Source organism: Coregonus clupeaformis, chromosome 37, assembly GCF_020615455.1.
Source record: "Coregonus clupeaformis isolate EN_2021a chromosome 37, ASM2061545v1, whole genome shotgun sequence".
Lineage (NCBI taxonomy): Eukaryota > Metazoa > Chordata > Actinopteri > Salmoniformes > Salmonidae > Coregonus > Coregonus clupeaformis.
In genome coordinates, this window is record NC_059228.1 from 11,395,833 (window position 1) to 11,410,189 (window position 14,357).

Sequence of the window (14,357 nt, forward strand, 5' to 3'; positions counted from 1 at the left end):
ATAAGTAGAAAAAAGGCTTACTTGCCTAAATCTCACACCATCCCTTTAAGACCGGGTATTGGCAGGGACCTCATGATAAGACTCAGATCACAAATAAAATGTTTAAATCAAATCACGATACATAGCTAGGTCACGATTCAATATATTGAGATTCTGTATGTATTGTGACTCAATTTTGCAATAGGGTGAAACAGTGTTTTAATGCATTACATTTTAAATATGATACTATGAAGGTCTTTACAATTTTGCCAGGAAGAGCACTTTATTGCTGATTATTCAGTTTTCAACTCAGTCAGAATGTATTTGTTGTTATATGAAATTGAACCGTTAAACGAACACAACCAAATATTACGATTTCAAGATTTGTAAGCCATTGAATCAAATCACTATAGATGCGGTAGAGATCAATGTCGCACATTCCAAAAATTCTGATCTTACAAAGTGGATATTCGCCAAATCATGATTTCTGTGTTCCAACAGGCCCACAACGTGGTTACTAAAATCCGATTTGGATATATTTAGCTGTTTTCACTGCATAATATTTTGAAATGTTCCTTTTCAGAGTTCTAAAAATAGTTCTGCTAAATGCTAACTCCCGTTTATATGAGTTGGTAGCATAGCTAGCCATATAGAAAACGGTGGTGCTACTTGATTAAGTCTTGAAGCCATTTTTAAGTGTAATGCAGTTGATTGGTGACGATGACATGAACATGTATTGGGGTTGACATCCATACAAGCATTATACTCAGAATTTTACCCCAAAATAGTGTGAAATACACAAACAACAGCCTAAATGTAGGATAATTTTGATGGGGGGAGGCAATGAGGAGATTCTGAATCTTTCCGCGTGATGGGGACGCGTGAGTGGCGTTTTCAAGGCATTTCCAATGTTTTGGTCGAGTTTGATTGATCTCTTTACTGCATCTATTGCAAAAAAAAGAAGCATCACAATATTGATTTCCCCCCAGCCCTCAATAGTCTAGTAACTAATCTAAAGTACACCTCACAAATAGACAAGACTCAGGCATTACTTTTCCTTTTTAATTAGGTATCATTTTACAATATAGTACAATGTACTCATTTATACAATAATTAACATATTAACAAGTCTGTGACGTGAAAATAATGATGCAGCCTCGATATTGGGAGTGTGTTGAAGAATGGGGGTGTGGATGGTTACCATGAGAATATGGGAGGAAGAATATACGGCTTCAGGTCCCAGCATCAGGGAGACCCTGCATCAGAGAGCAGTGTGTGTGTGTTCCTCTAAAGTGCCTGCGTGTGATTATCCTGTTTAGTTTCTGAGCTTGAAGGATGATATTTGACCCCATGGGTCAGTCCACCTGTCATGTCACATACTGCCGCCCCCTCTGTAGGTGTGGTAATGGTACAGTCCAGAGGCAACCTTATGATTAGGGCTAGGACTACCTGACCTGAGCAAAAACACAACTCTGGGCTTTACATATAGGCTATAACTAGGTCCAGAGTTGTTTTCCAGGTCAGGTCAGGTAGTCAGGCAAACCCACACGCACAGGCCATACTTATGACAACTTCACAGTCCATATATTACATTTTACATTTTAGTCATTTGAAAAAGGTTAAAGGTTAAGTGTTCCTGCGTTCTCTTCTCAGACATCAAAAAAGTGCCAATACAAAAACAATTACCAAAAACAAACAAACAAACCCCATCAATGCATAACATCCACGTCAGATAAAAAGTGAAAGAATACATGGCTCTCCATCCAACCAACCAAAAAAGGAAGCGACAGCCTTGCAGTAAAGGCTCATATCTGGTTCACTTAAATATAGTGTTAAAAAACTAATAATTGACAACGAACAGTCTGGATACATTCAAAATGGATACATACATAACCTGCAAAACGATTCCACACACAGCAACATACACACTGACAAACTGAAAAACCAAAACACAGGCACTCGGGAGTTAAAACACGCAAACAAACACCAGTGTGTTACTGCACTGTGTATTTAGGTGTCCATCAGACTGGAGAAAGTATTCAATGATTGCAGCTAGGGCGAGAATATACCTTTTTTACCCCCACACTGCATGGGTCAGCAGTGTCTCTCACACAGAGTGTTGGGGTCAATCAATTTCAGGACTTGAATTGAAATTCCAATTCAAAGCTGAAAAGTACAATTTATTTTCAATGAGGATTTTTCAGCTCTTGGTTTCAAACTTAAATTCAAAGGAATTGAAATAGAATTGACCCCAATACTGGTAAGGGCACAATCTGACCTCACCTATAGACATATCAGATGAGATTTTGGCCCAAACTCTGAAATGAGCAGTCACTGGCTGACAAAAGCAAGGATGAAAACCATGTGCTTACTCAAAATGTTTAGTATCAAAGCAATCCAACTGTAAATAAACCAATACATCAGCCATCTACCGTATAAATAATTTAATCGTATTTGAATAGGCAGAAATTAAATAACATTCCTATAAAGAAGTTATACTCCGAGTATTCATGTTGCACCCGACCCCGGCGGCCCAATGTGTCGGCTATATGCTTTATATATATACTATTTTATATTAAATCAGAAAGAAAATAGAGGAACACATTCTTTCCAGGGAGAAACAGCAAAAAGAAAAGGAGAAAAACCTATATGCATTCATCCACTCTCAGAGGGGGAGAGAGGAGCGAGAGAGGTGGGGCTCTGTTGCCATGTCCACCATACTGCTGCTCTCTCATGTGCAGAGTCCCCCATGTTTGGAGAAAGGGGTGTGTCCGACTCTGGTGGGTGTGACCTATAGTAACCTATGACATCACAGGTGCTGCCAGTCGATACCCACCAGGGTCTGGTTGGCTTCCTGGGCGTGGCCTATTTCCTCTGTGATGCTGTGCTGGCGCCACAGCTTCTGGATCTTGCGGTAGCGCTCGCGGCACAGGTGCAATGGGTTCCCCCGCCTGGATAAACACAGAGACGCAAGGCTTTCAAACGGCTGAGCACAGCAAACACACTATTAGACATCTTTCAGCACAGACCAATAACATTTACAGCATTGGGTCTCAAAGTTGCTTCTGGGTGATTCTAGTGTGCGCAGGTGTTTGTTCCAACCTTTTGAGAAGCCATTTTGAGAACCACTGCTGTACTGTAATGAGTGAATGTGCAGTGTTGTTCACCTTAGGCCCTGGTCCGTCTCTCCATAGTCGTCCAGGTAAGGAGGAGCGTAGAAACAGCCCTTAGTTTTACCAGCCAGGAACAGAACCTGGCTCTCTCTCACTCTGGAACAGAAGGGACAGCATTATACTTGCATACTCATGAACGTAGGCAAGTCCGTAGATTGAGATGGCCATCGCAAAATGTTGATTTTGTGGTCAATTAACTACTTTTTGTGGATTTTAATGTGTGCTTGGGGTGACATGAAAATAAAAGGTCTTTGGCCACGCCAATGGTGGTTTTGGCCTTCAAAAGAACAATGCATATGCAGAAAATACCTAATCCCTACAGTAAAATATGGTAGTGGATCTTTGATTTGCTTCCACTGGTCCCGGGGCCCTTAAGGTGATCAGTATCATGAACTTTTCCAAGTACCAGGACATTTTTGCAAAATAACCTGGTTGCCTCTGCCAGGAGGCTGAAACTTCGCCGCAAGTGGATCTTCCAGCAAGACAATAACCGCAAGCACACATCAAAATCCACAAATAAATGGTTAATTGACCACAAAAATCAACAATTTGCAATGGCCATCTCAGTCTCCGGACTTGAACCCATTGAAAACGTGTGGTTTGAATTGAAGAGGGCAGTTCATAAGCATAGACGAAGGATATCAAAGATCTGGAAAGATTCTGTATGGAGGAATGGTCTAAGATCCCTCCCAAAGTGTTCTCGAATCTCATAAAACATTTTAGAAAAAGGCTCAGTGTTGTTATCCTCGCAAGGGGAAGTATTGAAAACAAAATCATTCTCTGAGCAATTGTATTAGTATAAAATAATTGTTCCGTTTTTTTTTTGCGTACAATATAGCTCAGTATTAGTTATTTTATACAGTATTTTTTTGCTCATCTTTATCAAGGGACCCAATAATTCCGGACCCCACTGTATACAGGCGCACATAAATTTTTAAAAAAAATAAAAATAAAAACTTACACACACAAAAGAGTCGGGTCTGTACCTGAGGAAGATGCCTACTCCGGCTCCGCAGGCGAAGGTGTGTGCGGTGCAGGCTCCCACGTCCTCTCCATCTAGCTCTGTCTGGCAGCAGTAGCTCTGAGAACACAGCATGGAGCCACACACCAGGCACAGGGTGGGAGCACGGGACTTATCCCCCCCCGACTTAGGGCACCTGGGGGGAGAGTGAGGAGAGCATGAACACATACAGTTGGGGCCAAATACAAAGTATGTGGATACCCCTTCAAATAAGTGGATTTGGCTATTTCAGCCACACCCGTTGCTGACAGGTGTATAAAATCAAGCACACAGCCATGCAATCTCCATAGGAAAACATTGGCAGTAGAATGGCCTTACTGAAGAGCTCAGTGACTTTCAACGTGGCACCGTCATAGGATGCCACCTTTCCAACAGTTTGTCAAATGTCTGCCCTGCTAGAGCTGCCACCGTCAACTGTAAGTGCTGTTATTGTGAAGTGGAAACGTCTAGGAGCAACAACGGCTCAGCCACGAAGTGGTAGGCCACACAAGCTCACAGAACAGGACCGCCGTGTGTTCAAGCACGTAAAAATCGCAACACTCACTACCGGGTTCCAAACTGCCTCTGGTAGCAACGTCAGCACAATAACTGTTTGTCGGGAGCTTCATGAAATGGGTTTCCATGGCCAAGCAGCCGCACACAAGCCGAAGATCACCATGCGCAATGCCACGCGTTGGCTGGAGTGGTGTAAAGCTCCCCGCCATTGGACTCTGGAGCAGTGGAAACGCATTCTCTTGAGTGATGAATCACGATTCATTTACAATTTAGTCATTTAGCAGACACTCTTCTCCAGCCACTTTACCCCTACCTACATGTACAAATTACCTCCCCTAACCTGTACCCCTGCACATAGACTCAGTACCAGTACCCACTGTATATAGCCTCGTTATTGATATTGTGTTACTTTATATTTTATACCTTTAGTTTATTTAGTAAATATTGTCTTAACTCTATTTCTTGGTTAAGGGCTTGTAAGTAATCATTTCACGGTAAGGTCTACACCTGTTGTATTTGGCACATGTGACAATACAGTAGTGAGCGCATACATTTTTGTACCTTTTCATACTGGTCTCCAGTGGGAATCGAACCCACAACCATGGCATTGCACGCACCATGCTCTGCCAACTGAGCCACACGGGAGGACCAGATTCACCATCTGGCAGTCTGACGAACTAATCTGGGTTTGGCGGATGCCAGGAGAACGCTACTTGCCCCAATGCATAGTGCCAACTGTAAAGTTTTGTGGAGGAGGAATAATGGTCTGGGGCTGTTTTTCATGGCTCAGGCAAGGCCCCTTAGTTCCAGTGAAGGGAAATCTGAACGCGACAGCATACAATTACATTTTAGACGATTCTGTGCTTCCAACTTTGTGGCAACAGTTTGGGGAAGGCCCTTTCCTGTTTCAGCATGACAATGCCCCCGTGCACAAAGCGAGATTCATACAGAAACGTTTTGTCGAGATCGGTGTGGAAGAACTTGAAGGGCCTGCACAGAGCCCTGACCTCAACCCCATCGAACACCTTTGGGATGAATTGGAACGCCGACTGTGAGCCAGACCTAATCGCCCAACATCAGCGCCCGACCTCACTACATTTTACATTTTAGTTATTTAGCAGACGCTCTTATCCAGAGCGACTTACAGTTAGTGAGTGCATACATTTTTCATACTGGCCCCCCGTGGGAAACGAACCCACAACCGTGGCGTTGCAAGCGCCATGCTCTACCAACTGAGCTACAGGGGACCACTAATGCTCTTGTGGCTGAATGGAAGCAAGTCCCTGCAGCAATGTTCCAACATCTAGTGAAAAGCCTTCCCAGAAGAGTGGAGGCTGTTATAGCAGCAAAGGGGGGCGCAACTCCATACTAATACCCATGATTTTGGAATGTGGATGTTCAATGAGCAGGTGTCCACATACTTTTGCCCATGTAGTGTATATTGGCACCCTTGTGTTTTTCTTAAAGGCCCAGTGCAGTCAAAATTCAGTTTTTCCTGTGTTTTATAGCATATTGTATAACAGCTGATGAAACTAACACTGTGGAATAATGGAATTTATTACAGCAAGGTACTTAAACGTTACTAGGGCTGTCCCCAACTAAAGAAAATCTTGGTCGACCGAGAGTTGTCTGTTCTTTAGACTTTAGATTTAAAAATGTGTATTTTTCCCTATATAGACACACCCTATGTGTTAATAAAATCAACTATATGTAGGCTACTGAGCTTGTCTGATGCTTAAGCACACTGTGATTAAATAATTAAGACACAAAAATGACTCAAGAGGGAGCCAGAGATCAAGATAGCCTAACCAGAAGAAGAAGAAAAAATTCCCGACCCTCCTCCAGCTCCAGCTGATGCTGGCCTTCGCATTCTGCCATTAAGCTCCTGAAGTTGCCGGTAATAGTCTACACCAGGGGTCGGCAACCTTTTCCATTTGGAGTGCCAATTTATCTTACCATTTCTACCGATCTGCAGTTATGATTTTCATATGCAAATTTTTTTCTCCATTTATAATACAGTCTTCGTATCTCAAAATCATTATCATGGGGTTATTCAAAATTCTAAAAGTAACTTATATTGCCAACTATGTAAAAATAGCCTACATGAAGCCAACAAATAAAAACATTGCAGCCTACAGGTAGAAAATACCCCGATAAAAATAAATATCCTATAAATCACATTGGCTACGCATGGCCTGTCTGCAAGGAACTTGAAAAATTGTATCAACTATCAACTTGGTCCGGCCTGAAGCTCCCTCTAGCAAACTTGCAACTTTGTATTAAATATTCTGGGACCTCAGAGTTTCCCCTCGGTGAGCTCCGGACAGACACAGCTGTAGGCTATTTGCGCAAGGGATAAGAAGTAATCAGGTAGGCCTATTTTATTACATTTCCACCGGATCAGAGCATGACATCTTTTTCCACTTTCACACTGACTGGTTATCGAAAGAGAGCTGGAAAGATTTTTCACATAGGCTACGTTGAGGAACTATTGTCATCCTCAATCAATGTAAAAACAGACTTAGTTTACTTGCTGTTTGAGGTGAAGACATTTTTTATTTGAGAAGCTCCACAGTGGTGGTGAAATAAGACAATCAGAAATACTATCAGATCCCCAAATGGAAACATTTATAGGCCTACATTTTTGCGCAGGCCAGGTAGCCTAGGACTTCTTCTATGCATAATAATAATCATATATTGAATGCATTAACAGAAATGACCTTAACCAAATACTGTAGATTACAAATTATGGGAATTAACTATAAATGTACTACTGGTGAGCCATCCCGTGGCTACCGCAATGGATTAGTCCACTGAGCCATGCGTAAATCAGACAGGTGTCTGATATATTTACAGTACCAGTCAAAAGTTTGGACACACCTACTCATTCAAGGGTTTTTCTTTATATTTTTTACTATTTTCTACATTGTAGAATAATAGTGAAGACATCAAAACTATGAAATAACACATATAGAATCATGTAGTACCCAAAAAAAGTGTTAAACAAATACAAATATATTTTATATTTGAGACTCCCTTTGCCTGATGACAGCTTTGCACACTCTTGGCATTCTCTCAACCAGCTTCATGAGGTAGTCACCTGGAATGCATTTCAATTAACAGGTGGCCTTGTTAAAAGTTAATTTGTGGAATTTCGTTCCTTCTTAATGCGTTTGAACCAATCAGTTGTGTTGTGACAAGTTAGGGTTGGTAAAAGACCAAGTCCATATTATGGCAAGAACAGCTCAAATAAGCAAAGAGAAATTACAGTCCATCATTACTTTAAGACATGAAGGTCAGTCAATGCGGAAAATTTCAAGAACTTTGAAAGTTTCTTCAAGTGCAGTCGCAAAAACCATGAAACGCTATGATGAAACTGGCTCTCATGAGGACCGCCACAGGAATGGAAGACCCAGAGTTACCTCTGCTGCAGAGGATAAGTTCATTACAGTTACCAGCCTCAGAAATTGCAGCCCAAACATATGCTTCACAGAGTTCAAGTAACAGACACATCAACATCAACTGTTCAGAGGAGCCTGCATGAATCAGGCATTCATGGTCGAATTGCTGCAAAGAAACCACTACTAAAGGACACCAATAAGAAGAAGAGACATGCTTGGGCAAAGAAACATGAGCAATGGACATTAGACCGGTGGAAATCTGTCCTTCAGTCTGATGAGTCCAAATTTGAGATTTTTTGGTTCCAACCGCCATGTCTTTGTGAGATGCAGAGCAGGTGAACGGATGATCTCCGCATGTGTGGTTCCCACTGTGAAGCATGGAGGAGGTGTGATGTGTGGGGGTGCTTTGCTGGTGACACTGTCAGTGATTTATTTAGAATTCAAGGCAGACTTAACCAGCATGGCTATCACAGCATTCTGCAGCGATACGCCATCCCATCTGGTTTGCGCTTAGTGGGAGTATCATTTGTTTTTCAACAGGACAATGACCCAAAACACACCTCCAGGCTGTGTAAGGGCTATTTGACCAAGGAGAGTGATGGATTGCTGCATCAGATGACCTGGCCTCCACAATCACCCAATTGAGAAATGTTTGGGATGAGTTGGACCGCAGAGTGAAGGAAAAGCAGCCAACAAGTGCTCAGCATATGTGGGAACTCGTTCAAGACTGTTGGAAAAGCACTCCAGATGAAGCTGGTTGAGAGAATGCAGAGAGTGTACAAAGCTGTCATCAAGGCAAAAGGTGGCTTCTTCGAAGAATCTAAAATATATTTTGATTTGTTTAACACTTTTTTGGTTACTACATGATTCCATGTGTGTTATTTCATAGTTTTGATGTCTTCACTATTATTCTACAATGTAGAAAATAGTAAAACAGAAAAGAAAAACCCTTGAATGAGTAGGTGTCCAAACTTTTGATTGGTATTTATATATATATATATATATATATATATATATATATATATGCTACTGCTCAACTAAATAAATCTTGGTCGACCAACAGCCTATCGACAAAACAATCGACTAAAAGGGGTCAACCCTAAACGTTACCCAGAAAGGATTTGATATTGATATAAAAACAGCTGCATTGGGCCTTTTAAATAATTCCCTATTTATTCTCAAGTAAGTTGAAATTGAACAAATATTTTGGTCTCCACACCTTATTGGATTTTCAACATTGCAGAACCAATTTTATTTTGTAAACTTAAGTTTACAAGTTTAATTGAGAAAATAAGGACAAATGGCAGGGACAAAATGATTGGCACCCCAGTGCTAGTATTTGGTTGCATAGCCTTTGGCCAAGATAACTGCCGACAAATGCTTCTTGTAGCCATTAATGGTGAGAGCCGTTTCAGGTTATGGATGTGATTCAGATCTGGACTTTTCGCTGGCCACTCCAGTTTTTCTTCTTGAACCATTCCAGGGTACATTGATGTGTGTTTGGGGTTGTTGTCCTGCTGGAAGACCCACAACCTTCAATGGAGACAGTTTTTGAACACTGGGTTGAACATTAGACTCCAAAACACCTGGCAATCGGCTGATTTCATGATGCCTTGCGTACGTTCAAGGCCTCCAGTACCAGGGGCAGCAAACCTCCCCCATGTTTGATTGTAGGGAGGGTTTTCTTTTCATTGAATTCTTCATTTGGTCGTTGGAAAACACAGTATTGTCAAAGAGCTTTAATTTAGTTTCATTGGTCCACATACCATTTCCCCCAGGATTCAGGCTTGTTTAGGTGGGTTTTTGAGAAGTTAAATCAGGCTTTCCTTGTGTCTCTTTCAGCAGTGGGGCCTTCCTATCAACAACCAAATGAAGCATTCAAAGAAAATAACACCCTCCCTACAATCAAACATGAGGGAGGTTTGATAATGCTATGGTGTTGCTTTAGTGCCTCTGGTACTGGGGGTCTTGAACAAAACATGAAATCAGCATATTATCAAAGGTGTTTTGGAGTGCAATTTTCAACCCAGTGTCCAAAAACGGTGTCTCCATTGAAGGTTGTGGGTCTTCCAGCAGGACAACAACTCCAAACACACATCAAAAACACCACGGAATGGTTCAAGAAGAAATACTTGACTGTTCTGGAGTGGCCAGCGAAGAGTCAAAATCTGGATCACTTCCATAACCTATGTGTGAGAGCTGAGAACAGCAGTTGTTGGAAGGCACCCCTCAAACATTGATGAATTAGAGCAGTTTGCTGCTGAAGAGTGGGCCAAATCCAAATTGCCAGTAGAAAGGTGCAGCAAGCTCAATGATGGCTTCAAGAAGCATTTGTTAGCAGTTATCTTGGCCAAAGGCTGTGCAACCAAGTACTAGCTCTGGGGTGCCAATCATTTGTCCATGCCATGTCTTTATTTTCTAAAGTTTACAAATAATGAATAATTAAGTTTATAAAAAATAAAATTGGTTCTGCAATGTTGAAAAACCTTGAAAAGGTGTGGATACCAAAAGTTTTCAATTTCAACTTATTTGAGAAGAAATAGGGAATTATTTAAGAAAAGTGCAAGAGGTCCAATATATTTGACTGCAACTCTATTAGACATTCACACTCTAAAAGGTCTTCTATAGGACAGTAAGGAGAGCAATGACATCCAATTTCTCCTGATTGTAATTTTGTAAGGCTGTGTTGTGCTATGACAGCTGATGCACCAATGACAGTTGTTCGTTGGGCACTCACGTGAAACTGGATGCTTGGTTTATGAGGGCACTGTAGTCATCTGGGAGGTCAATCAGGCTGTTGGACTCCCGAGGGAAACTGAACAGAGGAAGAATTGGTCAGCCCTAGAGCTCTTAACACAATCAAACAACAACTTCTGTACAGTTCTAAAAAACACTCGACCACACCAGTGTTAATTTCGTCAACAATAACTATGACGAAAAATATTAGTCAACATATTCTTCCTGACGAAAACTAATGCCGATAACAAGACGCCATGAAAATGTTACGAGAATTCCTTGTGAGACTTATGGACATTCAATTCGACATGAAGCTCCTTTTCATCTGTTTTGTCCAATCATAAGCATACATGCATGCCTTTGCAGAATGTTTAATGCAATCCTCCCATTGGAAGAAGTAACGTCTTTCAGTTGCGCGGTCTGATTGGGCTGATCTGCCCGGCTCTTCCACACAGCTCCCGGGCGGTCACTTCAGTCATTCGTCAATCTTTTGATGTGATACGCAGAACAATGTTTACTCTGTCTTACTTTCATGTAGGCTATTTTTGCTTTGATCACGTCAGCTCAAAGCTGTTATTCATCCGTCTTGCCGCTGTCACGGTCCACAAATGTGCGTGCAGTTCTTCTCCGATTGGACCTTTGAATGCTACAGTATTTGCTGGATATTAGGAGTCAAGTAATATTTCTGGCAATGTTGGAAAGCTCAGATTTTCCCCTCTAAGGGAATCAGAGGAGTGGTCATCCTCTGCAACTGGATCCTGGACTTCCTGACGGAACACCCCCAGGTGGTGAGGGTAGGCAACAACAAATTTACCACGCTGACCCTCAACACGGGGGCCCCCCCTCAGGAGTGCGTGCTTAGTCCCCTCCTGTACTCCCTCCCTGTTCACCCACGACTGCGTGGCCGTGCACGACTCCAACACTATCATTAGGTTTGCGATGACATGGTGGTAGGCCTGATCACCGACGACGATGAGACAGCCTATAGGGAGGAGGTCAGAGACCTGGCAGTGTGGTGCCAGGACAACAACCTCACCCTCAAATGTCAGCAAGACAATGGAGCTGATTGTAGATTACAGGAAACGAGGTCCGAGCACACCCCTATTCACATCGACGGGGCTGTAGCGGAGCGGGTCGAGAGCTTCAAGTTCCTCTATGTCCACATCATTAAGGAGCTATCATTGTCCAAACACGCCAACAGAGTCGTGAAGAGGGCACGACAACGCATCTTCCCCCTCAGGAGGCTGAAAAGATTTGTCATGGGCCCTCAGATCCTCAAAAAGTTATACAGCTGCACCACTGAGAGTATCTTGACTGGCTGCATCACCACTTGGTATGGCAACTACTTGGGTAGTAAACAGAAGATGGCAGATCCTCGAGCATAAACAGAAGATGGCAGACGGGCAGGCGTCCAACATGTAGAAATCGCTCTGCCACTGTTCACTCAATTTAAATTATTGTGAGAAAACAAGCACTTGAGAGTGTGGAGAATCATTGTACCATCTAAAATCACAGTGAAATATATTTTCAATAACTAACTATTTTCAGCTGTTTGAAGCTGGTGGACTAAACTAAAAGTACAAAGACTCCAGCGCGAGTCTCCACCGTGTTGCCGGGAAATGGGATGCGGGGGAGGGGGCCAAGTTTTTTATATTCAGCCTAAGTGTTGTTGCAATTCGCCTAGCTTTATCTCAAGGGGGAAGCAAAGTTAGACATAGTACCTTTAATGTGCATATGATGGAAGTTAAAAGGTAAATACTATTTATTTCATGAAGAAAAAAATGCATTTACTAATATGCGACTATAATGACTGGCAAAACTACACTAAAATTGTCCAGAGTTTTAGTGGACTGATAAACTAAGAAGTATGAAATGACTAAAATGTGACTAAGACTAAAAGGTATTTTAGTCATAAAGACAAACGAAAATAGCTGCCAAAATTAACACTGTACCACACAATATCATTTATACCAATATCCAACCTAAGTAAATCAAGAGTTTTCCACCCATCATATCAGACAGTAAAATAGCAGCACTGACCTCACGAGAACACCACCTCCCTGAAGGGTCTGTCGTAGACTTGGGTGAGAGCACCACCTACAGGACAGGAGGATGCTAAATTAAAGAAACTTTCCCCCATCACATAGTGACTATGACATACAGTACATCAAATCAGCCATGTAGCTGGCACTTCTGAACCATTCAGAGGATACAAGAGGAGAAAAGACAGGTTACTGGCGCGCAAGAGAGACTCTTACCCATGCAGTAAGGGCTCCAGTAGCTCCTGTTGACTGTGGTAAAGCTGAAGCAGGTTGGAGGGCAGACTGAGGTATCCACACAGCACCTCCCACTGACCAGGACACAGAGCTAGAAGAGACAGAGTGAACATCAACAGTATGGCTCTGCTTGGTACAGTGTATGTGTTCAAAGATCAGTAAAATAATGTAAGAGTGAGTGAGAGATACACTTATATTCAAGTGTGTGTGTGTGTGTGTGTGTGTGTGTGTGTGTAGAGCTGTGCCTATCGTGGAATTAACCACAGTCACCGTAACAGTGGCTTGCGAAAGTATTCACCCCCCTTGGCATTTTTCCTATTTTGTTGCCTTACAACCTGGAATAAAAAAATGGGGGTTTGTATCATTTGATTTACACAACATGCCTACCACTTTGAAGATGCAAAATATTTTTTTATTGTGAAACAAACAAGAAATAAGACAAAAAACAGAAAACTTAAGCGTGCATAACTATTTACCCCCCCAAAGTCAATACTTTGTAGAGCCACCTTTTGCAGCAATTACAGCTGCAAGTCTCTTTGGGTATGTCTCTATAAGCTTGGCACATCTAGCCACTGGGATTTTGCCCATTCTTCAAGGCAAAACTGCTCCAGCTCCTTCAAGTTGGATGGGTTCCGCTGGTGTACAGCAATCTTTAAGTCATACCACAGATTCTCAATTGGATTGAGGTCTGGGCTTTGACTAGGCCATTCCAAGACATTTAAATGTTTCCCCTTAAACCACTCAAGTGTTGCTTTAGCAGTATGCTTAGGGTCATTGTCCTGCTGGAAGATTAACTCCGTCCCAGTCTCAAATCTCTGGAAGACTGAAACAGGTTTCCCTCAAGAATTTCCCTGTATTTAGCCACCATCCATCATTCCTTCAATTTTGACCAGTTTCCCAGTCCCTGCCAATGAAAAACATCCACACCGCATGATGCTGCCACCACCATGCTTCACTCTGTGGGGATGGTGTTCTCGGGGTGATGAGAGGTGTTGGGTTTGCGCCAGACATAGCGTTTTCCTTGATGGCCAAAAAGCTAAATTTTAGTCTGATCTGACCAGAGTACCTTCTTCCATATGTTTGGGGAGTCTCCCACATGCCTTTTGGCGAACACCAAACTTGTTTGCTTATTTTATTCATTAAGCAATGGCTTTTTTCTGGCCACTCTTCCGTAAAGCCCAGCTCTGTGGAGTGTACGGCTTAGTGGTCCCATGGACAGATACTCAAATTTCTGCTGTGGAGCTTTGCAGCTCCTTAAGGGTTATCTTTGGTCTCT

At 42.3% G+C, this 14,357-nt stretch overlaps 1 protein-coding gene across 6 annotated transcripts in view; it reads right to left on the bottom strand.

Moving 5' to 3' along the window:
- Positions 1-1,027: 1,027 nt before the first annotated feature.
- LOC121553704 (E3 ubiquitin-protein ligase UBR2-like) overlaps positions 1,028-14,357 on the bottom strand; it is a 44,620-nt gene continuing 31,290 nt past the window's right edge. For all 6 annotated transcript variants that reach the window (XM_041867025.2, XM_041867022.2, XM_041867023.2 and 3 more), the window contains exons 41-46: positions 13,064-13,172; positions 12,846-12,902; positions 10,807-10,884; positions 4,139-4,309; positions 3,147-3,248; positions 1,028-2,930 (exon numbers count right to left, since the gene is read on the bottom strand). In XM_041867025.2, coding sequence (XP_041722959.1) covers positions 2,789-2,930; positions 3,147-3,248; positions 4,139-4,309; positions 10,807-10,884; positions 12,846-12,902; positions 13,064-13,172 — 659 coding nt within the window. In that variant the 3' untranslated portion in view covers positions 1,028-2,788. The remainder of the gene's footprint in view (positions 2,931-3,146; positions 3,249-4,138; positions 4,310-10,806; positions 10,885-12,845; positions 12,903-13,063; positions 13,173-14,357) is intronic.